The sequence below is a fragment of the Amblyomma mixtum genome, chromosome 6 (assembly GCF_055824585.1).
Source record: "Amblyomma mixtum isolate Tamu chromosome 6, ASM5582458v1, whole genome shotgun sequence".
Taxonomy (NCBI): domain Eukaryota; kingdom Metazoa; phylum Arthropoda; class Arachnida; order Ixodida; family Ixodidae; genus Amblyomma; species Amblyomma mixtum.
This window is the reverse complement of record NC_143017.1, coordinates 5,259,788-5,285,509: the sequence shown is the minus strand read 5'-3', so window position 1 is coordinate 5,285,509 and position 25,722 is coordinate 5,259,788. Positions and strand designations below refer to the sequence as shown.

At 45.9% G+C, this 25,722-nt stretch overlaps 1 protein-coding gene across 1 annotated transcript in view; it reads right to left on the bottom strand.

Annotated features, from left to right (window-relative positions):
- Positions 1-1,012: 1,012 nt before the first annotated feature.
- Positions 1,013-25,722, bottom strand: part of LOC149338125 (uncharacterized) — a 42,271-nt gene continuing 17,561 nt past the window's right edge. Inside the window, exon 2 of the mRNA XM_089550110.1 lies at positions 1,013-2,647. Within this exon, the coding sequence (XP_089406236.1) occupies positions 1,406-2,647 (1,242 nt within the window). The 3' untranslated portion in view covers positions 1,013-1,405. The remainder of the gene's footprint in view (positions 2,648-25,722) is intronic.

Here is a 25,722-nt window from a genome sequence, read left to right as displayed (position 1 = left end):
GGCCCAGGAGACTTCTTTTTGTCTAAATTGAGTAGAGCTGCAAAAACTCCTTCGACAGATATTTGTAGGTCTGGTAAGATAAGGCACGTGGATCGAAATTCAGGCTCCTGCCTACTGTCAGTAGAAAACACTGAAGAAAAGTAATTATTGAAAGCTGATGCAATGTCGTAAGGATCCTTACTTTCTCTGTTATTCAAACGAATTTTACTAACTGTATCCTTCTTCTTTGTTAAGTGTATCCAAAATTTGTGTGGGTCTGCGGTGAGAAAGTTATGCATTTTAACGTTAAAAAAAGTGTACTTAGACTGTTTAATTTTCATGCGCAACTCTGTGCGAAGTGACCGCAGGGAAACGTGCCCTGTTTTAAAGCGCTTGGATCCTAGACGCTTGATACGACGCTTGAGCTGGAGCAGTTCGCGAGTAATCCAGGGACTACTGCGATTCATTTTTCTAAGTTTAGTCGGCACGTATCTTGTGATACATTTGTGTACAATAGACTTGAAGTGCACCCATAGGTCATTAACTTTCATGAGACCAGCCGCGTGTTTCTCAACGAATTCATCGTAGTCTTGTTCCAATAAATCTAAGATACTTTCGTCTAGGGCATTGTTGAAGTCAAGAAATGGTTTTCTTAACTCACGGACAGGCGGTCGCATCATGTTACTTTTGAAGAGTACAGCTTTGTGATCAGAAATGCCTGGTATGATTTCAACGGAGAAGCCAAGTTTTTCAATAGTATCGGTAACAAACACAAGGTCTAGAAGGGAGCTTGAACCTGATGCAATACGTGTCGGCCCCTGCACGACCTGCTTTAAATTAAATGCAAAGGCGATATCAAGCAAAAATCAGAATTTTGACATGAAGCTACAGTACGCAGAAGTTCCCAGTTGATTTTTGGGAAATTAAAGTCACCACACATCATTACATAAGCATATTTTTTACCATGTTCTAACAAAAATTCGTGCAGTCGTTCTAGAACCGAGACGTCTGCATCCGGGGGTTTATACACAGAACCAATAAAAATGTTCAAATTGTTAAACCGAAGCAATATCCAAACCATTTCGATGCCTGTGTTATGAGGAATAACTGTGTAATCTAGTCCCTTTTTTATAGCTATGGCTACGCCCCCTCCCCTTCCGCTACGGTCGTGCCGTACTATCTCATGAGTGTTGGGTATTACTTCTGAATCAGGAATAGCTTCGTTCAACCAAGTCTCGGTTATGATTGTGATGTCTGCGTCGTGTATGATAAGACCTTCTAAGTCATCGCATTTATTCCATATGCTTCTGGCATTAATGTTCAACAAAGAAAAAGGGACCGCAGTGGGGCGGACTTCGAGGCATTGGCTGGGTAACTTCACAGTCTGCGCATGTCTGTGATATTTGCGAGCGTCCGAACAGACTGGTCAGGGATCATTTACGGGCACTCTTTCCTCGAGAGTTTCATCCCATCGGAACAGTTTTCCGTTGATCTTTATCTTGTCAAAAAAGAGCCCGATTTTCGCACCATTTGCTTTTTGCTGTTGGGCGCTGTCCCAAAGCTTCTTACGTATTGACTGAACACGTGGCGAAAAGTCTTCCGAGATCACGTATTTCGTGTTTTTTAGCTTGCTGCAGTTTTGAAGAATCCTTCCCTTGTCCCTTCCGTTCAACAGTTTAAAGATTAGTGGGCGGCATTTCTTTTCAGCAGGCCTTCCAAGTCTGTGAATTCGCTCGATAGCTACATTAGGCACCTTCAGTATGTCGTTGAGAATTTTTTCAGACGCAATTGCCTCTAGGTCATGGTGCTGCTCGTCATTTTTTTCTGGCACACCGTAGACAATTAGATTATTTCTCCTGCTTCTGTTTTCTAAGTCGTCAACCTTACGAAGCAAAGTTTCCACAGTTTTTTGCATTTCGTCGACTCTCTGTGAATAAGATGTAACAGTAGAAGTTAATCCGTCCAGTTTTCCTTCGATAGCAGCTATCCTGTTATTTGTTTCGCCAAGTTGTTGATGTACTGACTGCGTGGTTTGCTTTAGGACATTCAGTTCAGCTAGAATTTGTGTAAACATAGTTTCAGTGCCAGGTCCAGGATTATGTTCGACGTCACCACAAGAACAAAGCAAGTCCACGAAACAATGGTAAATCGCCAAAAGCACTACGCTCAGGGGCCGTGGGCACGGCAGAAGCAAAAGAAAGGCATCATCGCTATGGTAAACGTGGACAGGACGCCTGTCCCTCACCTGGATAAGAAACAAGAAGGGGCTTGTAAGACGCATATTCCTTGTGCTTCCGCCGCGCCCACTGACAAGGCTGCACCGCAGGTCCGTCTTTATACCCGTCGGAGCTGGTGACGTAGATGATGGTGGCTGGTGATAATCAGCGTGTGGTAGATTCCAGGCGGGCAGGTCCGGATTTTCAGTTCCGCAGGTGTTTTCCGCTGACTGGTTGGTCAAGAAAACGTGAGCCTCGGTCGCTTCGACAGGAAAACCGAAGCATATTTCGCCTGGTGAAAGCTTCACAGCGATGAAGTGCACGGCCTGGATAAGAAACAAGAAGGGGCTTGTAAGACGCGTATTCCTTGTGCTTCCGCCGCGCCCACTGACAAGGCTGCACCGCAGGTCCGTCTTTATACCCTTCGGAGCTGGTGACGTAGATGATGGTGGCTGGTGATAATCAGCGTGTGGTAGATTCCAGGCGGGCAGGTCCGGATTTTCAGTTCCGCAGGTGTTTTCCGCTGACTGGTTGGTCAAGAAAACGAGCCTCGGTCGCTTCGACAGGAAAACCGAAGCATATTTCGCCTGGTGAAAGCTTCACAGCGATGAAGTGCACGGCCTGGATAAGAAACAAGAAGGGGCTTGTAGGACGCATATTCCTTGTGCTTCCGCCGCGCCCACTGAAATTTTACCCTTTGATTTCCAAGCTTCCGGTCTACTGGTTTCGAAGCTGTGGAAGGCAGATACGGCGCATTCCTTATCCTCAATAACCAATGCACAAATTTTACCCTCTGCATTCCAAGCCCCCGGTCTACTGATTTCAAAGCTGCGGAAGGCAGATACGGCGCGTTTCTTTCCCTCAAAAACCAATACACAAATTTTACCCGTCGCTTTCCAAGCCCCTGGTCTACTGGTTTCGAAGCCGTGGAAGGCAGATACGGCGCGTTTCTTTTTCTCAAAAGCCAATGAAAAAATTTTACCCTCTGCTTTCCGAGCCCCCGCGTATTGGTTTCGAAGCTGTGGAAGGCAGATACGGCAAATTTCATTTCCTCAAAAACCAAACACAAATTTTACCCTCTGCTTTCCGAGCCCCCGTGTATTGGTTTCGGAGCTGTGGAAAACAGATATGGTGCATTTCCCTTCCTCAAAAAGCAATCACACATTTTACCCTCTGCTTTACGAGCCCCCGCCTATTTGTTTCGGGACTGTGGAAAACAGACAGTGTATTTCCTTTCCTCAAAATCTTATTCACAGATTTTACCCTTTGCTTTCCAAGATCCCGGTCACCTGGTTTAGAAGCTTTGTAGGACTGATACGGCGCATTTTCTTTCCTCAAAAACCAATGCACTAATTTTACCCTCTGCTGGTTTCGAAGCCGTGGAAGGCAGATACGGCGCATTTCCTTTCCTCAAATTCCAATGAACAAATTTTACCGTCTGTTTTCCAAGCCCCCGGTCTACTAATTTCGAAGCTGCGGAAGGCAGATACGGCGCATTTCACTTCCTCATAAATCAATGAACGAATTTTGCCCTCTGATTATCGAGCCCCTGCTTATTGGTTTCGGGGCTGCGGAAAACAGATACGGTGCATTTCATTTCCTCAAAAACCTATACACAAATTTTACCCTTTGATTTCCAAGCTCCCGGTCTACTGGTTTCGAAGCTTCGGAGGACAGATACGGCGCATTTCCTTTCCTCAAAAACCAATCACAAATTTTACCCTCTGCTTTCCGAGCCCCACATGTATTGGTTTCGGAGCTGTGGAAAACAGATACGGCGCATTTCCCTTCCTCAAAAACCAATCACAAATTTTGCCCTCTGCTTTACGAGCCCCCGCGTATTGGTTTCGGGGCTGTGGAAAACAGATACAGTGGATTTCCTTTCCTCAAAATCCTATTCACCAATTTTACCCTTTGCTTTCCAAGCTCCCGGTTTACTCGTTTCGAAGCTGTGGAGGGCAGATACGGCACATTTCCTTTCCTCAAAAACCAATGCACAAATTTTACCGTCTCTTTTCCAAACCCCCGGTCTACTGCTTTCGAAGCTGTGGAAGGCAGATACGGCGCATTTCTTTTCCTCAAAAACCAATGCACAAATTTTTACCCTCTGCTTTCCAAGTCCCCGGTCTACTGGTTTCGGGCTGTGGAAAACAGATACAGTGCATTTCCTTTCCTCAAAAAACAATCACAAATTTTACCCTCTGCTTTCCGACCCCCGGATATTGGTTTCGAAGCTGTGGAAGGCAGGTACGGCAAATTTCATTTCCTCAAAAACCAAACACAAATTTTACCCTCTGCTTTCCGAGCCCCCGCGTATTGGTCTCGGGGCTGTGGAAAACAGATACAGTGAATTTCCTTTCCTCAAAAACCGATTCACATATTTTACATTTTCCTTTCCAAGCTCCCGGTCTACTGGTTTCGAAGCTGTGGAAGGCCGACACGGCGCATTTCCTTTCCTCAAAAACCAATCCACAAATTTTACCGTCTCTTCCAAGCCCCCGGTCTACTGATTTCGAAGCTGTGGAAGGCAGATACGGCGCATTTCATTTCCTCATAAAATATTGAACAAATTTTAGACTCTGCTTTCCGAGCCCCCGCGTATTGGTTTCGGGCTGTGGAAAACAGATACAGTGCATTTCCTTTCCTCAAAATCCTATTCACAAATTTTACCCTTTGCTTCCAAGCTCCCGGTCTACTGGTTTCGAATCCTTGTAGGACTGATACGGCGCATTTTCTTTCCTCAAAAAGCAATTTCAATTTTACCTTTTGCTTTCCGAGCCCCCGGTCTACTGGTTTCGAAGCTGTGAAGGGCAAATACGGCGCATTTCCATTCCTCAAAAACCAATGCACAAATTTTACCGTCTCCTTTCGAAGCCCCCGGTCTACTGATTTCGAAGCTGTGGAAGGCAGATACGGCATATTTCATTTCCTCATAAACCAATGAACAAAATTTACTCTTTGCTTTTCATTTTCAAGCGCGCGGTCTACTGGTTTCGAAGCAGTAGAAGAGAGATATGGTCATTTTCATTCCTCAAAAACCAATACAAAAATGTTTGCCTCTGCTTTCCCTGCCCCCGCTCTACTGGGTTCCAAGCTAGGGAATACAGATATGGCGCATTTCATTTCCTTGAAAACCTATTTACTACTTTTACCCCCTGCATTCCATACCCCCAGTTATTTGTTTCGGAGCATTGGAAGACAGATACGGTGCATTTCCCTTCCTCCAAAACCTATTCACAAATTTTACCCTTTGCTTTCCAAGCTCCCGGTCTACTGGTTTCGAAGCTTTGGAGGACCGATACGGCGGATTTTCTTTCCTCAATATCAATTTCAAAGTTTACCCTCAGCTTTCCGAGCCATAGCGTATTGGTTTTGGGGCTGTGGAAAACAGATACGGTGCATTTCCTTTCCTCAAAAAACCTATTCATAAATTTAGCCCTCTTCTTTCAAGCTCCCGGTCTACTGATTTCGAAGCTGTGGAAGGCAGACACGGCGCATTTCTTTTCCTCAAAAACCAATCACAAATTATACCCTCTGCTTTCCAAGCACCCGGTCTACTGGTTTCGAAGCTTTGGAGGACAGATACGGCGCATTTCCTTTATTCAAAAACCAATCACAAATTTTATCCTCTGCTTTCCGAGCACCACAAATTGGTTTCGATGCAGTGGAAAACATACGGTGCATTTTCATTCGTCAAAAACATATTCATAAATTTTACCCTTTGATTTCCAAGCTTCCGGTCTACTGGTTTCGAAGCTGTGGAAGGCAGATACGGCGCATTTCTTTTCCTCAATAACCAATGCACAAATTTTACCCTCTGCATTCCAAGCCCCCGGTCTACTGGTTTCTAAGCTGTGGAAGGAAGATACGGCGCATTTCCTTTCCTCAAACCCCAAAGCACAAATTTTACCCTCTGCTTTCCAAGCCCCCAGTCTACTGATTTCAAAGCTGCGGAAGGCAGATACGGCGCGTTTCTTTTCCTCAAAAACCAATGAAAAAATTTTACCCTCAGCTTTCCGAGCCCCCGCGTATTGGTCTCGGGGCTGTGGAAAACAGATACAGTGAATTTCCTTTCCTCAAAAACCGATTCACATATTTTACCGTTTGCTTTCCAAGCTTCCGGTCTACTGCTTTCGAAGCGTTGGAAGGCCGACACGGTGCATTTCCCTTCCTCAAAAACCTATTCACAAATTTTACCCTTTGGTTTCCAAGCTCCCGGTCTACTGGTTTCGAAGCTGTGGAAGGCAGATACGGCGCATTTCATTTCCTCATAAACTATTGAACAAATTTTAGCCTCTGCTTTCCGAGCCCCCGCGTATTGGTTTCGGGCTGTGGAAAACAGATACAGTGCATTTCCTTTCCTCAAAATCCTATTCACAAATTTTACCCTTTGCTTCCAAGCTCCCGGTCTACTGGTTTCGAATCCTTGTAGGACTGATACGGCGCGTTTTCTTTTCTCAGAAACCAAATTTCCAATTTAACCTTTTGCTTTCCGAGCCCCCTGTCTACTGGTTTCGAAGCTGTGGAAGGGAGATACGGCGCATTTCCCTTCCTCAAAATTCTATTCACAAATTTTGCCATTTGCTTTCGAAGCCCCTGCTTATTGGTTCCGGAGCTGTGGAAAACAGATACGGCGCATTTCCCTTCCACAAAAACCAGTCACAAATTTTACCCTCTGCTTTACGAGTCTCCGCGTATTGGTTTCGGGGCTGTGGAAAACAGATACAGTGCATTTACGTTCCTCAAAAACCTATTTACAAATTATACCCTCTGCTTTCCGAGCCCCCGTGTATTGGTTTCGGAGCTGTGGAAAACAGATATGGCGCATTTCCCTTCCTCAAAAAGCAATCACACATTTTACCCTCTGCTTTACGAGCCCCCGCCTATTTGTTTCGGGACTGTGGAAAACAGATACAGTGTATTTCCTTTCCTCAAAATCTTATTCACAGATTTTACCCTTTGCTTTCCAAGATCCCGGTCTCCTGGTTTCGAAGCTTTGTAGGACTGATACGGCTGATTTTATTTCCTCAAAAACCAATGCACTAATTTTACCCTCTGCTTGTTTCGAAGCCATGGAAGGCAGATACGGCGCATTTCCTTTCCTCAAAAACCTCTTCAAAAAATTTACCCTTTGATTTCCAAGCTCCCAGTATACTGGTTTCGAAGCTTCGGAGGACAGATACGGCGCATTTCCTTTCCTCAAAAACCTATTCACCAATTATATCCTCTGCTTTCCGAGCCCCCGCGTATTGGTTTCGGAGCTGTGGAAAACAGATACGGCGCTTTTCCCTTCCTCAAAAACCAATCACAAATTTTGCCCTCTGCTTTACGAGCCCCCGGGTATTGGTTTCGGGGCTGTGGAAAACAGATACAGTGGATTTCCTTTCCTCAAAATCCTATTCACAAATTTTACCCTTTGCTTTCCAAGCCCCCGGTCTACTAATTTCGGAGCTGTGGAAAACAGACACGGCGCATTTCCTTTCCTCAAAAAACAATCACAAATTTTACTCTCTGCTTTCCGAGCCCCCGCGTATTGGTTTCGAAGCTGTGGAAGGCAGATACGGCGAATTTCACTTCCTCAAAAACCAAACACAAATGTTACCCTCTGCTTTCCGAGCCCCCGCGTATTGGTCTCGGGGCTGTGGAAAACAGATACAGTGAATTTCCTTTCCTCAAAAACCGATTCACATATTTTACCCTTTGCTTTCCAAGCTCCCGGTCTACTGGTTTCGAAGCTGTGGAAGGCCGACACGGCGCATTTCCTTTCCTCAAAAACCAATCCACAAATTTTACCGTCTCTTTTCCAAGCCCCCGGTCTACTGGTTTCGAAGCTGTGGAAGGGAGATACGGCGCATTTCCTTTCCTCAAGCCCCAAAGCAGAAATTTTACCCTCTGCTTTCCAAGGCCCCGGTCTACTGATTTCAAAGCTGCGGAAGGCAGATACGGCGCATTTCATTTCCTCATAAACCAATGAACAAAGTTTACCCTCAGCTTTCCGAGCCCCCGCGTATTGGTTTCGGAGCTGTGGTAAACATACGGCGCATTTTCTTTCCTCAAAAACCAATCACAAATTTTACCCTTGCTTTCCGAGCCCCCGCGTATTGGTCTCGGGGATGTGGCAAAACAGATACAATGAATTTCCTTTACTGAAGAACCGATTCACATATTTTACCCTTTGCTTTCCAAGCTTCCGGACTACTGCTTTCGAAGCTTTGGTGGAAAGATACGGTGCATTTTCCTTCCTCAAAAACCCATTCACAAATTTTACCCTTTGGTTTCCAAGCGCCCGGTCTACTGGTTTCGAAGCTGTGGAAGGCGGATACGGCGCATTTCTTTTCCTCAAAAAACAATGCACAAATTTTACCCTCTGCTTTCCAAGCCCCCGGTCTACTGGTTTCGAAGCTGTGGAAGGCAGATACGGCCCATTTCCTTTCCTCAAACACCAAAGCACAAATTTTACCCTCTGGTTTCCAAGCCCCCGGTCTACTGATTTCGAAACTGCGGAAGGCAGATACGGCGCATTTCATTTCCTCATAAACCTATTCACAAATTTTACCCTTTGCTTTCCAAGCCCCTGGTCTACTGGTTTCGAAGCCGTGGAAGGCAGATACGGCGCGTTTCTTTTCCTCAAAAACCAATGAAAAAATTTTACCCTCAGCTTTCCGAGCCCCCGCGTATTGGTCTCGGGGCTGTGGAAAACAGATACAGTGAATTTCCTTTCCTCAAAAACCGATTCACATATTTTACCGTTTGCTTTCCAAGCTTCCGGTCTACTGCTTTCGAAGCGTTGGAAGGCCGACACGGTGCATTTCCCTTCCTCAAAAACCTATTCACAAATTTTACCCTTTGGTTTCCAAGCTCCCGGTCTACTGGTTTCGAAGCTGTGGAAGGCAGATACGGCGCATTTCATTTCCTCATAAACTATTGAACAAATTTTAGCCTCTGCTTTCCGAGCCCCCGCGTATTGGTTTCGGGCTGTGGAAAACAGATACAGTGCATTTCCTTTCCTCAAAATCCTATTCACAAATTTTACCCTTTGCTTCCAAGCTCCCGGTCTACTGGTTTCGAATCCTTGTAGGACTGATACGGCGCGTTTTCTTTTCTCAGAAACCAAATTTCCAATTTAACCTTTTGCTTTCCGAGCCCCCTGTCTACTGGTTTCGAAGCTGTGGAAGACAGATACGGCGCATTTATTTTCCTCAAAAACCAATGCACAAATTTTACCCTCAGCTTTCCAAGTCCCCGGTCTACTGGTTTCAAAGCTGTGGAAGGGAGATACGGCGCATTTCCCTTCCTCAAAATTCTATTCACAAATTTTGCCATTTGCTTTCGAAGCCCCTGCTTATTGGTTTCGGAGCTGTGGAAAACAGATACGGCGCATTTCCCTTCCACAAAAACCAGTCACAAATTTTACCCTCTGCTTTACGAGTCTCCGCGTATTGGTTTCGGGGCTGTGGAAAACAGATACAGTGCATTTACGTTCCTCAAAAACCTATTTACAAATTATACCCTCTGCTTTCCGAGCCCCCGTGTATTGGTTTCGGAGCTGTGGAAAACAGATATGGCGCATTTCCCTTCCTCAAAAAGCAATCACACATTTTACCCTCTGCTTTACGAGCCCCCGCCTATTTGTTTCGGGACTGTGGAAAACAGATACAGTGTATTTCCTTTCCTCAAAATCTTATTCACAGATTTTACCCTTTGCTTTCCAAGATCCCGGTCTCCTGGTTTCGAAGCTTTGTAGGACTGATACGGCTGATTTTATTTCCTCAAAAACCAATGCACTAATTTTACCCTCTGCTTGTTTCGAAGCCATGGAAGGCAGATACGGCGCATTTCCTTTCCTCAAAAACCTCTTCAAAAAAGTTACCCTTTGATTTCCAAGCTCCCAGTATACTGGTTTCGAAGCTTCGGAGGACAGATACGGCGCATTTCCTTTCCTCAAAAACCTATTCACCAATTATATCCTCTGCTTTCCGAGCCCCCGCGTATTGGTTTCGGAGCTGTGGAAAACAGATACGGCGCATTTCCCTTCCTCAAAAACCAATCACAAATTTTGCCCTCTGCTTTACGAGCCCCCGGGTATTGGTTTCGGGGCTGTGGAAAACAGATACAGTGGATTTCCTTTCCTCAAAATCCTATTCACAAATTTTACCCTTTGCTTTCCAAGCCCCCGGTCTACTAATTTCGGAGCTGTGGAAAACAGACACGGCGCATTTCCTTTCCTCAAAAAACAATCACAAATTTTACTCTCTGCTTTCCGAGCCCCCGCGTATTGGTTTCGAAGCTGTGGAAGGCAGATACGGCGAATTTCACTTCCTCAAAAACCAAACACAAATGTTACCCTCTGCTTTCCGAGCCCCCGCGTATTGGTCTCGGGGCTGTGGAAAACAGATACAGTGAATTTCCTTTCCTCAAAAACCGATTCACATATTTTACCCTTTGCTTTCCAAGCTCCCGGTCTACTGGTTTCGAAGCTGTGGAAGGCCGACACGGCGCATTTCCTTTCCTCAAAAACCAATCCACAAATTTTACCGTCTCTTTTCCAAGCCACCGGTCTACTGGTTTCGAAGCTGTGGAAGGGAGATACGGCGCATTTCCTTTCCTCAAGCCCCAAAGCAGAAATTTTACCCTCTGCTTTCCAAGCCCCCGGTCTACTGATTTCAAAGCTGCGGAAGGCAGATACGGCGCATTTCATTTCCTCATAAACCAATGAACAAAGATTACCCTCAGCTTTCCGAGCCCCCGCGTATTGGTTTCGGAGCTGTGGTAAACATACGGCGCATTTTCTTTCCTCAAAAACCAATCACAAATTTTACCCTTGCTTTCCGAGCCCCCGCGTATTGGTCTCGGGGATGTGGCAAAACAGATACAATGAATTTCCTTTACTGAAGAACCGATTCACATATTTTACCCTTTGCTTTCCAAGCTTCCGGACTACTGCTTTCGAAGCTTTGGTGGAAAGATACGGTGCATTTCCCTTCCTCAAAAACCCATTCACAAATTTTACCCTTTGGTTTCCAAGCGCCCGGTCTACTGGTTTCGAAGCTGTGGAAGGCGGATACGGCGCATTTCTTTTCCTCAAAAAACAATGCACAAATTTTACCCTCTGCTTTCCAAGCCCCCGGTCTACTGGTTTCGAAGCTGTGGAAGGCAGATACGGCCCATTTCCTTTCCTCAAACACCAAAGCACAAATTTTACCCTCTGGTTTCCAAGCCCCCGGTCTACTGATTTCGAAACTGCGGAAGGCAGATACGGCGCATTTAATTTCCTCATAAACCTATTCACAAATTTTACCCTTTGCTTTCCAAGCCCCTGGTCTACTGGTTTCGAAGCCGTGGAAGGCAGATACGGCGCGTTTCTTTTCCTCAAAAACCAATGAAAAAATTTTACCCTCAGCTTTGTGAGCCCCCGCGTATTGGTTTCGGAGCTGTGGTAAACATACGGCACATTTTCTTTCCTCAAAAACTAATCACAACTTTTACCCTTGCTTTCCGTGCCCCCGCGCATTGGTTTCGGGGCTGTGGAAAATAGATATGGTGCATTTCCTTTCCTCAAAAAGCTATTCACAAATTTTACTCTTTGCTTTCCAAGCTCCCGGTCTACTGGTTTCGAAGCTTTGGAGGACAGATACGGCGCGTTTTCTTTTCTCAAAAACCAATTTCCAATTTTACCTTTTGCTTTCCGAGCCCCCTGTCTACTGGTTTCGAAGCTGTGGAAGACAGATACGGCGCATTTATTTTCCTCAAAAACCAATGCACAAATTTTACCCTTTCATTTCCAAGCTCCCGGTCTACTGGTTTCGAAGCTTTGGAGGACAGAAACGGCGCATTTTCCTTCCTCAAAAACCAATCAGAAATTTTACCCTCTACTTTCCGAGCCCCCGCGTATTGTTTCGGGGCTGTCGAAAACAGATACGGTGCATTTTCTTTCCTCAAAAACCTATTCAGAAATTTTACTCTTTGCTTTCCAAGCTCCCGGTCTACTGGTTTCGAAGCTTTGGAGGACAGATACGGCGCGTTTTCTTTTCTCAAAAACCAATTTCCAATTTTACCTTTTGCTTTCCGAGCCCCCTGTCTACTGGTTTCGAAGCTGTGGAAGACAGATACGGCGCATTTATTTTCCTCAAAAACCAATGCACAAATTTTACCCTTTCATTTCCAAGCTCCCGGTCTACTGGTTTCGAAGCTTTGGAGGACAGATACGGCACATTTCCTATCATCGAAAACCAATCAGAAATTTTAACCTCTGCTTTCAATGCCCCTGCGTATTGGTTTCTGGGCTGCGGAAAACAGATACGGCGCATTTCCTTTCTTCAAAAACCTATTCACAAATTATACCCTCTGCTTTCCGAGCCCCCGCGTATTGGTTTCGGAGCTGTGGAAAACAGATACAGTGCATTTACTTTCCTCAAAATCCTATTCACAAATTTTACCCTTTGCTTTCCAAGCCCCAGGTCTACTAATTTCGGAGCTGTGGAAAACAGACACGGCGCATTTCCTTTCCTCAAAAACCTATTCACAAATTATACCCTCTGCTTTCCGAGCCCCCGTGTATTGGTTTCGGAGCTGTGGAAAACAGATATGGCGCATTTCCCTTCCTCAAAAAGCAATCACACATTTTACCCTCTGCTTTACGAGCCCCCGCCTATTTGTTTCGGGACTGTGGAAAACAGATACAGTGTATTTCCTTTCCTCATAATCTTATTCACAGATTTTACCCTTTGCTTTCCAAGATCCTGTTCTCCTGGTTTCGAAGCTTTGTAGGACTGATACGGCGCATTTTCTTTCCTCAAAAACCAATGCACTAATTTTACCCTCTGCTGGTTTCGAAGCCGTGGAAGGCAGATACAGCGCATTTCACTTCCTCATAAACCAGTGAACTAATTTTACCCTATGATTTTCGAGTTCTGCTTATTGGTTTCGGGGCTGCGGAAAACAGATACGGTGCATTTCCTTTCCTCAAAAACCTATTCACAAATTATACCCTTTGCATTCCAAGCTCCCGGTTTAATCGTTTCGAAGCTGTGGAGGGCAGATACGGCGCATTTCCTTTCCTCAAAAACCAATGCACAAATTTTACCGTCTCTTTTCCAAGCCCCCGGTCTACTGGTTTCGAAGCTGTGGAAGGCAGATACGGCGCATTTCTTTTCCTCAAAAACCAATGCACAAATTTTACCCTCTGCTTTCCAAGTCCCCAGTCTACTGGTTTCGAAGCTGTGGAGGCAGATAGGCGCATTTCTTTTCCTCAGAAATCTATTCAAGAATTTTACCCTTTGATTTCCAAGCTCCCTGTCTACTGGTTTCGAAGCTTCGGAGGACAGATACGGCGCATTTCTTTTCCTCAAAAACCAATCACAAATTTTACCCTCTGCTTTCCGTACGTCCGCGTATTGGTTTCTGGGCTGTGGAAAACAGATACGGCGCATTTCCTTTCCTCAAAAACCTATTCACCAATTATATCCTCAGCTTTCCGAGCCCCCGCGTATTGGTTTCGGAGCTGTGGAAAACAGATACGGCGCATTTCCCTTCCTCAAAAACCAATCACAAATTTTGCCCTCTGCTTTACGAGCGCCCGCGTATTGGTTTCGGGGCTGTGGAAAACAGATACAGTGGATTTCCTTTCCTCAAAATCCTATTCACAAATTTTACCCTTTGCTTTCCAAGCCCCCGGTCTACTAATTTCGGAGCTGTGGAAAACAGACACGGCGCATTTCCTTTCCTCAAAAACCAATCTCAAATTTTGCCCTCTGCTTTACGAGCCCCCGGGTATTGGTTTCGGGGCTGTGGAAAACAGATACAGTGGATTTCCTTTCCTCAAAATCCTATTCACAAATTTTACGCTTTGCTTTCCAAGCCCCCGGTCTACTAATTTCGGAGCTGTGGAAAACAGACACGGCGCATTTCCTTTCCTCAAAAAACAATCACAAATTTTACTCTCTGCTTTCCGAGCCCCCGCGTATTGGTTTCGAAGCTGTGGAAGGCAGATACGGCGAATTTCACTTCCTCAAAAACCAAACACAAATGTTACCCTCTGCTTTCCGAGCCCCCGCGTATTGGTCTCGGGGCTGTGGAAAACAGATACAGTGAATTTCCTTTCCTCAAAAACCGATTCACATATTTTACCCTTTGCTTTCCAAGCTCCCGGTCTACTGGTTTCGAAGCTGTGGAAGGCCGACACGGCGCATTTCCTTTCCTCAAAAACCAATCCACAAATTTTACCGTCTCTTTTCCAAGCCCCCGGTCTACTGGTTTCGAAGCTGTGGAAGGGAGATACGGCGCATTTCCTTTCCTCAAGCCCCAAAGCAGAAATTTTACCCTCTGCTTTCCAAGGCCCCGGTCTACTGATTTCAAAGCTGCGGAAGGCAGATACGGCGCATTTCATTTCCTCATAAACCAATGAACAAAGTTTACCCTCAGCTTTCCGAGCCCCCGCGTATTGGTTTCGGAGCTGTGGTAAACATACGGCGCATTTTCTTTCCTCAAAAACCAATCACAAATTTTACCCTTGCTTTCCGAGCCCCCGCGTATTGGTCTCGGGGATGTGGCAAAACAGATACAATGAATTTCCTTTACTGAAGAACCGATTCACATATTTTACCCTTTGCTTTCCAAGCTTCCGGACTACTGCTTTCGAAGCTTTGGTGGAAAGATACGGTGCATTTTCCTTCCTCAAAAACCCATTCACAAATTTTACCCTTTGGTTTCCAAGCGCCCGGTCTACTGGTTTCGAAGCTGTGGAAGGCGGATACGGCGCATTTCTTTTCCTCAAAAAACAATGCACAAATTTTACCCTCTGCTTTCCAAGCCCCCGGTCTACTGGTTTCGAAGCTGTGGAAGGCAGATACGGCCCATTTCCTTTCCTCAAACACCAAAGCACAAATTTTACCCTCTGGTTTCCAAGCCCCCGGTCTACTGATTTCGAAACTGCGGAAGGCAGATACGGCGCATTTCATTTCCTCATAAACCTATTCACAAATTTTACCCTTTGCTTTCCAAGCCCCTGGTCTACTGGTTTCGAAGCCGTGGAAGGCAGATACGGCGCGTTTCTTTTCCTCAAAAACCAATGAAAAAATTTTACCCTCAGCTTTCCGAGCCCCCGCGTATTGGTCTCGGGGCTGTGGAAAACAGATACAGTGAATTTCCTTTCCTCAAAAACCGATTCACATATTTTACCGTTTGCTTTCCAAGCTTCCGGTCTACTGCTTTCGAAGCGTTGGAAGGCCGACACGGTGCATTTCCCTTCCTCAAAAACCTATTCACAAATTTTACCCTTTGGTTTCCAAGCTCCCGGTCTACTGGTTTCGAAGCTGTGGAAGGCAGATACGGCGCATTTCATTTCCTCATAAACTATTGAACAAATTTTAGCCTCTGCTTTCCGAGCCCCCGCGTATTGGTTTCGGGCTGTGGAAAACAGATACAGTGCATTTCCTTTCCTCAAAATCCTATTCACAAATTTTACCCTTTGCTTCCAAGCTCCCGGTCTACTGGTTTCGAATCCTTGTAGGACTGATACGGCGCGTTTTCTTTTCTCAGAAACCAAATTTCCAATTTAACCTTTTGCTTTCCGAGCCCCCTGTCTACTGGTTTCGAAGCTGTGGAAGACAGATACGGCGCATTTATTTTCCTCAAAAACCAATGCACAAATTTTACCCTCAGCTTTCCAAGTCCCCGGTCTACTGGTTTCAAAGCTGTGGAAGGGAGATACGGCGCATTTCCCTTCCTCAAAATTCTATTCACAAATTTTGCCATTTGCTTTCGAAGCCCCTGCTTATTGGTTTCGGAGCTGTGGAAAACAGATACGGCGCATTTCCCTTCCACAAAAACCAGTCACAAATTTTACCCTCTGCTTTACGAGTCTCCGCGTATTGGTTTCGGGGCTGTGGAAAACAGATACAGTGCATTTACGTTCCTCAAAAACCTATTTACAAATTATACCCTCTGCTTTCCGAGCCCCCGTGTATTGGTTTCGGAGCTGTGGAAAACAGATATGGCGCATTTCCCTTCCTCAAAAAGCAATCACACATTTTACCCTCTGCTTTACGAGCCCCCGCCTATTTGTTTCGGGACTGTGGAAAACAGATACAGTGTATTTCCTTTCCTCAAAATCTTATTCACAGATTTTACCCTTTGCTTTCCAAGATCCCGGTCTCCTGGTTTCGAAGCTTTGTAGGACTGATACGGCTGATTTTATTTCCTCAAAAACCAATGCACTAATTTTACCCTCTGCTTGTTTCGAAGCCATGGAAGGCAGATACGGCGCATTTCCTTTCCTCAAAAACCTCTTCAAAAAAGTTACCCTTTGATTTCCAAGCTCCCAGTATACTGGTTTCGAAGCTTCGGAGGACAGATACGGCGCATTTCCTTTCCTCAAAAACCTATTCACCAATTATATCCTCTGCTTTCCGAGCCCCCGCGTATTGGTTTCGGAGCTGTGGAAAACAGATACGGCGCATTTCCCTTCCTCAAAAACCAATCACAAATTTTGCCCTCTGCTTTACGAGCCCCCGGGTATTGGTTTCGGGGCTGTGGAAAACAGATACAGTGGATTTCCTTTCCTCAAAATCCTATTCACAAATTTTACCCTTTGCTTTCCAAGCCCCCGGTCTACTAATTTCGGAGCTGTGGAAAACAGACACGGCGCATTTCCTTTCCTCAAAAAACAATCACAAATTTTACTCTCTGCTTTCCGAGCCCCCGCGTATTGGTTTCGAAGCTGTGGAAGGCAGATACGGCGAATTTCACTTCCTCAAAAACCAAACACAAATGTTACCCTCTGCTTTCCGAGCCCCCGCGTATTGGTCTCGGGGCTGTGGAAAACAGATACAGTGAATTTCCTTTCCTCAAAAACCGATTCACATATTTTACCCTTTGCTTTCCAAGCTCCCGGTCTACTGGTTTCGAAGCTGTGGAAGGCCGACACGGCGCATTTCCTTTCCTCAAAAACCAATCCACAAATTTTACCGTCTCTTTTCCAAGCCACCGGTCTACTGGTTTCGAAGCTGTGGAAGGGAGATACGGCGCATTTCCTTTCCTCAAGCCCCAAAGCAGAAATTTTACCCTCTGCTTTCCAAGCCCCCGGTCTACTGATTTCAAAGCTGCGGAAGGCAGATACGGCGCATTTCATTTCCTCATAAACCAATGAACAAAGATTACCCTCAGCTTTCCGAGCCCCCGCGTATTGGTTTCGGAGCTGTGGTAAACATACGGCGCATTTTCTTTCCTCAAAAACCAATCACAAATTTTACCCTTGCTTTCCGAGCCCCCGCGTATTGGTCTCGGGGATGTGGCAAAACAGATACAATGAATTTCCTTTACTGAAGAACCGATTCACATATTTTACCCTTTGCTTTCCAAGCTTCCGGACTACTGCTTTCGAAGCTTTGGTGGAAAGATACGGTGCATTTCCCTTCCTCAAAAACCCATTCACAAATTTTACCCTTTGGTTTCCAAGCGCCCGGTCTACTGGTTTCGAAGCTGTGGAAGGCGGATACGGCGCATTTCTTTTCCTCAAAAAACAATGCACAAATTTTACCCTCTGCTTTCCAAGCCCCCGGTCTACTGGTTTCGAAGCTGTGGAAGGCAGATACGGCCCATTTCCTTTCCTCAAACACCAAAGCACAAATTTTACCCTCTGGTTTCCAAGCCCCCGGTCTACTGATTTCGAAACTGCGGAAGGCAGATACGGCGCATTTAATTTCCTCATAAACCTATTCACAAATTTTACCCTTTGCTTTCCAAGCCCCTGGTCTACTGGTTTCGAAGCCGTGGAAGGCAGATACGGCGCGTTTCTTTTCCTCAAAAACCAATGAAAAAATTTTACCCTCAGCTTTGTGAGCCCCCGCGTATTGGTTTCGGAGCTGTGGTAAACATACGGCACATTTTCTTTCCTCAAAAACTAATCACAACTTTTACCCTTGCTTTCCGTGCCCCCGCGCATTTGTTTCGGGGCTGTGGAAAATAGATATGGTGCATTTCCTTTCCTCAAAAAGCTATTCACAAATTTTACTCTTTGCTTTCCAAGCTCCCGGTCTACTGGTTTCGAAGCTTTGGAGGACAGATACGGCGCGTTTTCTTTTCTCAAAAACCAATTTCCAATTTTACCTTTTGCTTTCCGAGCCCCCTGTCTACTGGTTTCGAAGCTGTGGAAGACAGATACGGCGCATTTATTTTCCTCAAAAACCAATGCACAAATTTTACCCTTTCATTTCCAAGCTCCCGGTCTACTGGTTTCGAAGCTTTGGAGGACAGAAACGGCGCATTTTCCTTCCTCAAAAACCAATCAGAAATTTTACCCTCTACTTTCCGAGCCCCCGCGTATTGTTTCGGGGCTGTCGAAAACAGATACGGTGCATTTTCTTTCCTCAAAAACCTATTCAGAAATTTTACTCTTTGCTTTCCAAGCTCCCGGTCTACTGGTTTCGAAGCTTTGGAGGACAGATACGGCGCGTTTTCTTTTCTCAAAAACCAATTTCCAATTTTACCTTTTGCTTTCCGAGCCCCCTGTCTACTGGTTTCGAAGCTGTGGAAGACAGATACGGCGCATTTATTTTCCTCAAAAACCAATGCACAAATTTTACCCTCTCATTTCCAAGCTCCCGGTCTACTGGTTTCGAAGCTTTGGAGGACAGATACGGCACATTTCCTATCATCGAAAACCAATCAGAAATTTTAACCTCTGCTTTCAATGCCCCTGCGTATTGGTTTCTGGGCTGCGGAAAACAGATACGGCGCATTTCCTTTCTTCAAAAACCTATTCACAAATTATACCCTCTGCTTTCCGAGCCCCCGCGTATTGGTTTCGGAGCTGTGGAAAACAGATACAGTGCATTTACTTTCCTCAAAATCCTATTCACAAATTTTACCCTTTGCTTTCCAAGCCCCAGGTCTACTAATTTCGGAGCTGTGGAAAACAGACACGGCGCATTTCCTTTCCTCAAAAACCTATTCACAAATTATACCCTCTGCTTTCCGAGCCCCCGTGTATTGGTTTCGGAGCTGTGGAAAACAGATATGGCGCATTTCCCTTCCTCAAAAAGCAATCACACATTTTACCCTCTGCTTTACGAGCCCCCGCCTATTTGTTTCGGGACTGTGGAAAACAGATACAGTGTATTTCCTTTCCTCATAATCTTATTCACAGATTTTACCCTTTGCTTTCCAAGATCCTGTTCTCCTGGTTTCGAAGCTTTGTAGGACTGATACGGCGCATTTTCTTTCCTCAAAAACCAATGCACTAATTTTACCCTCTGCTGGTTTCGAAGCCGTGGAAGGCAGATACAGCGCATTTCACTTCCTCATAAACCAGTGAACTAATTTTACCCTCTGATTTTCGAGTTCTGCTTATTGGTTTCGGGGCTGCGGAAAACAGATACGGTGCATTTCCTTTCCTCAAAAACCTATTCACAAATTATACCCTTTGCATTCCAAGCTCCCGGTTTAATCGTTTCGAAGCTGTGGAGGGCAGATACGGCGCATTTCCTTTCCTCAAAAACCAATGCACAAATTTTACCGTCTCTTTTCCAAGCCCCCGGTCTACTGGTTTCGAAGCTGTGGAAGGCAGATACGGCGCATTTCTTTTCCTCAAAAACCAATGCACAAATTTTACCCTCTGCTTTCCAAGTCCCCAGTCTACTGGTTTCGAAGCTGTGAAGGCAGATAGGCGCATTTCTTTTCCTCAGAAATCTATTCAAGAATTTTACCCTTTGATTTCCAAGCTCCCTGTCTACTGGTTTCGAAGCTTCGGAGGACAGATACGGCGCATTTCTTTTCTTCAAAAACCAATCACAAATTTTACCCTCTGCTTTCCGTACGTCCGCGTATTGGTTTCTGGGCTGTGGAAAACAGATACGGCGCATTTCCTTTCCTCAAAAACCTATTCACCAATTATATCCTCAGCTTTCCGAGCCCCCGCGTATTGGTTTCGGAGCTGTGGAAAACAGATACGGCGCATTTCCCTTCCTCAAAAACCAATCACAAATTTTGCCCTCTGCTTTACGAGCGCCCGCGTATTGGTTTCGGGGCTGTGGAAAACAGATACAGTGGATTTCCTTTCCTCAAAATCCTATTCACAAATTTTACCCTTTGCTTTCCAAGCCCCCGGTCTACTAATTTCGGAGCTGTGGAAAACAGACACGGCGCATTTCCTTTCCTCAAAAAACAATCACAAATTTTACCCTCTGCTTTCCGAGCCCCCGCGTATTGGTTTCGAAGCTGTGGAATGCAGATACAGCGAATTTCATTTCCTCAAAAACCAAACACAAATGTTACCCTCTGCTTTCCGAGCCCCCGCGTATTGGTCTCAGGGCTGTGGCAAACAGATACAGTGAATTTCCTTTCCTCAAAAACCGATTCACATATTTTACCCTTTGCTTTCCAAGCTCCCGGTCTACTGGTTTCGAAGCTGTGGAAGGCCGACACGGCGCATTTCCTTTCCTCAAAAACCAATCCACAAATTTTACCGTCTCTTTTCCAAGCCCCCGGTCTACTGATTTCGAAGCTGTGGAAGTCAGATACGGCGCATTTCATTTCCTCATAAACTAGCGAACAAATTTTACCCTCTGCTTTCCGAGCCGCCGCGTATTGGTTTTGGGGCTGTGGAAAACAGATACGGTGCATTTTCTTTCCTCAAAATCAATTTCAAATTTTACCCTCTGCTTTCCGAGCCATATCGTATTGGTTTAGGGGCTGTGGAAAACAGATACGGTGCATTTCCTTTCCTCAAAAAACCTATTCACAAATTTAACCCTCTTCCTTCCAAGCTCCGGGTCTACTGATTTCGAAGCTGTGGAAGGCAGACACGGCGCATTTCTTTTCCTCAAAAACCAATCACAAATTATACCCTCTGCTTTCCAAGCTCCCGGTCTACTGGTTTCGAAGCTTTGGAGGACAGATACGGCGCATTTCCTTTATTCAAAAACCAATCGCAAATTTTATCCTCTGCTTTCCGAGCCCCACAAATTGGTTTCGATGCTGTGGAAAACATACCGTGCATTTCCATTCGTCAAAAACCTATTCACAAATTTTACCCTTTGATTTCCAAGCTCCCGGTCTACTGGTTTCGAAGCTTTGGAGGACAGATACGGCGCATTTTCTTTCCTCACAAACCAATTTCAAATTTTAACTTTTCCTTTCCGAGCCCCCGGTCTACTGGTTTCGAAGCTGTGGAAGGCCGATACGGCGCATTTCCTTTCCTCAAAAACCAATCCACAAATTTTACCCTCTGCTTTCCGAGCCCCCGCGTATTGATTTCGAAGCTGTGTAAGGAAGATACGGCGAATTTCATTTCCTCAAAAACCAATCACTAAATTTACCCTCTGCTTTCCGAGCCCCCGCGTATTGGTCTCGGGGCTGTGGAAAACAGATACAGTAAATTTCCTTTCCTCAAAAACGTATTCGCAAAGTTTACCCTTTGCTTTCCGAGTCCCCGGTCTACTGGTTTCGAAGCTGTGGAAGACAGATACGGCGCATTTCCCTTTCTCAAACACCAATGCACAAATTTTACCCTCTGCTTTCCAAGCCCCCGGTCTACTGATTTAGAAGCTGCGGAAGGCAGATACGGCGCAATTCATTTCCTCATAAACCAACGAACAAAGTTTACCCTCTGCTTTCCGAGCCCCAGCGTATTGGTTTCGGGGCTGTGGAAAACAGATACGGTGCATTTCTTTTCCTCAAAAACCAATTTCAAATTTTACCTTTTGCTTTCCGAGCCCCCGGTCTACTGATTTCGAAGCTGTGGAAGGCAGATACGGCGCATTTCCTTTCCTCATAAACCAATGAACAAATTTTACCCACTGCTTTCCGTGCCCCCAAGTATTGGTTTCGGAGCTGGGAAAACAGATACGGCTCAATTCCTTTCCTCAAAAACCAATTTCAAATTTTACCTCCACCTTTCCGAGCCTTCGGTCTACTGGTTTCGAAGCTGTGGAAGGCAGATACGGCGCATTTCCCTTTCTCAAAAACCAATGCACAAATTTTACCGTCTGCTTTCCAAGCCCCCGCGTATTGGCTTTGGAGCTATGGAAGACAGATGCGGCGCATTTTCTTTCCTCAAGTTCCAATTCATAAATTTTAATGTCTGCATTCAAAGCCCCCGCTCTTCTGGTTTCGGAACTGTGGAAGACAGATACGGTGCATTTCTTTCCTCAAAACCAATTCACCAATTTTACTCTGCTTTTCAAGCACCCGGTCTACTGGTTTCGGAGCTGTGGAAGACAGATATGGAGCATTTCTTTTCCTCAAAAACCAATGCACAAATTTTACCGTCTGCTTTCCGAGCCCCTGCGTATTGGTTTCGGAGCTGTGGAAAACAGATACGGCGCATTTCTTTTCCTCAAAAACCAATCACAAATTCTTCCCTCTGCTTTCCGAGTCCCCGCGTATTGGTTTCGGAGCTGTGGAAACCAGATACGGCGCATTTCTTTTCCTCAAATACCTATTAACAAATTTTACCCTTTGCTTTCCCAGCTCCCGGTCCACTGGTTTCGAAGCTTTGGAGGACATATACGGCGCATTTTCTTTCCTCAAAAAGCAATTTCAAATTTTACCTTTTGCTTTCCGAGCCTCCGGTCTACTGGTTTCGAAGCTGTCGAAGGAAGATACGGCGCATTTATTTTCCTCAAAAACCAATGCAAAAATTTTACGCTCTGCTGTCCAAGCCCCCGGTCTACTGGTTTCGATGCTGTGGAAGGCAGATACGGCGCATTTCCTTTCCTCAAAAAGCAATGCACAACTTTTACCGTCTCTTTTCCAAGCCCCCAGTCTACTGATTTCGAAGCTGTGGAAGCCAGATACGGCGCATTTCATTTCCTCATAAACCAATGAAGAAATTTTACCCTCTGCTTTTCGAGCCCCCGCGTATTGGTTTCGGAGCTGTGGAAAACAGATACGGCGCATTTCCTTTCCTCAAAAACAAATCACAAGTTTAATTTTACCCTCTGCTTTCCGAGCCCCGGCGTATTAGTTTCGGGGCTGTGGAAAACAGATACGGCGCATTTCCTTTTTTCATAAACTCATTTACAATTTTTACCCTCTCCTTTCCAAGCCCCCGCTCTACTGGTTTCGAAGCTGTGAAAGAATGATACGACGCATTTCCTTTCCTCAAAAAGCAATTCACTAATTTTCCCCTCTGCTTTCAAAACCCCTGCTCTACTGGCTTCAAAGCTCTGTAAAATAGATAAGACGCATTTCTGTTTCTCAAAATTCAATTCACAAATTTCACCGTCTGCATTCCAAGCCCCCGCTCTACTGGTTTCCAAGCTGTGGGTAACTGATACGACGCGTTTCCTTTCCTCAAAAACCAATTCTCAAATTTTACCTTCTGCTTTCCATGCACCCCGCTCTACTGGTTTCCAAGCTGTTTAACACAGCTATGGCGCATTTCCTTTCCTCAAAAACAAATTTAGAAATTTTACACTCTGCTTTCTAGCCAGTCCTGGGAGATTCCGGCTGGACGTTGCATGGATCGGACGTGGTGGGGACTTATATAGCCCCCGAAGATGTTTTGCATCAATATGGGTGGTTCACCGTCGGTAAATCGAAACGATCCGGTCACGAACGCCAAAGGAATGACCCCGCGGCACACAATGGAACCGATCGCATCCAGGGACAGGGCAGCATGCGGCACTCTGCTGACTCCTCTGCTAAAAAGCTTGGCCGGCGACTTCCTCAACAATCGGTGGCGTCGAACCTACCTTAAGGAGCTGTGCAAGACAGATACGGTGCATTTCTTTCCGTCACAAACCAATTCACAAATTTTACCCTCTTCTTTCCAAGCCCCCGCCCTATTGGTTTCGGAGCTGTGAAAAGCAGATACTGCACATTTCCCGTCCTCGAAATTCAATTTATAAATTTTACCCTCTGCTTTCCAAGCCCGCTATTGGTTTCGGAGCTGTGAATGACAGATACTGTGCATTGCCTTTCTTCAAAATCTAATTTACATATTTTACCATCTGCTTCACAAGCCCCCGCTCTATTTATTTCTTAGTTGTGGAAGACAGGTAAGGCGCATTTCGTTTCGTCAAAAAATACCGAAGATACTATGGAAATTCAAAAGTGTACTTGGCGAAAGCCTTGTGGTCTACCCACTGCCGTTCTGCGAACTGCTTGGCTCGGAATAACTGGGCCGCTTCGGAGCCTTGCGTCTCATTCACTAGACTGCAACGAGAGGTCTGGCGCAGGTGCGGTGGTGTAGCTGCTATTGGCGACGCCTGTGTGACGTCATGGTTGCTATGCACTGCTGTGCCTCCGACCAGTGGGCGGTTGCTAAGGAGGGGAGGAGGTTGCGCTTTTACTTTCTCTCTTCCAAGCTCCCGCTCCATTGCTTTCGTAGCTTAAAGAGTGTGCACAGCTGGCTACAACGGACAACGGCGACAGCTACGGCGACACCGCGAAACGCACAAACGGGCGCCTGAAGGACCATCTCTATGGGCGCATGCGAGCACAGCGCCTACGCATATCAGCGTACTCCGGAGCCGGTCAGCGCATGCGCGATTTGCAGCCGCGAGCTGGTAATTGCACTGATCAAATATCTGTCCATCTCGGAAGAACGGCGCTCAAAAAAACAGCGCCGCGCGGACGGCTCTCGCCAGCACGCGCCGTAAAACGGGGGAGGGAGCGACTATCGTTGTTTGTGTGGATGCCCTCTCTCCCAGCGTTCGCCGGCGCGCTGCGCGGGGCCTTTTTATGTCGATTGTTCTTGACCATCCGAGTCGTTTCTACGCGATGTTGACAGACAGGGCGTAGCCTTGTGCGCGATAAGAGATGCCCTCCACCTTTTCACTCGCGCGACGGCGGTGGCTTCAGGACAGAAAGTTCCAGATGCTCCTGGAAGCCACTCCCGGTCTTTGGCCAATGAGGGCGCGCGCCCAGCGCGAGAAGGTGCCTGCACAGCCGAAAAATATGTGTATGTGCACGCCTGCCTTTGCGCGAAGAACAGACATACATGGAGTGACCTTATATAAGAAGGGCGTTGACCGCCCGAGCCGCCGTTTAAGCTTCAGTGAATAAATTTTGAGGAAAGGAAATGCGCGAGTATCTGTCTCCTACAGGTGAGAAAGGAATAGAGCGGGGGCTTTGAAAGGAGAGGATGGGGGCGTGGAACCGGCGATACCGAAATGGCGTTGCCGCTCACGCATTTACTGCTTTTCACGCAGGTATTCATCGCTGGTTATTCAAGTCACTGCTTTCATGCCGAGGAATTGTCTGCTGTGCATGATTCGTCTACGCTGGATACTGGTTCCTTCACCAAGCTTTCACCTGTGCTAACCACGGTCGACTTCAACGATTGTGTGTGCCTCGCAGCCGATTTTGGACATTGTGCGGTGCCAGTCAACCCACCATGGTTTTACAGCCCGTGCCACTACACTCTACAAAAGGCGGGAATCGTCACTTCATCGTTGGGGCGTGGAACCGGCGATACCGAAATGGCGTTGCCGCTCACGCATTTACTGCTTTTCACGCAGGTATTCATCGCTGGTTATTCAAGTCACTGCTTTCATGCCGAGGAATTGTCTGCTGTGCATGATTC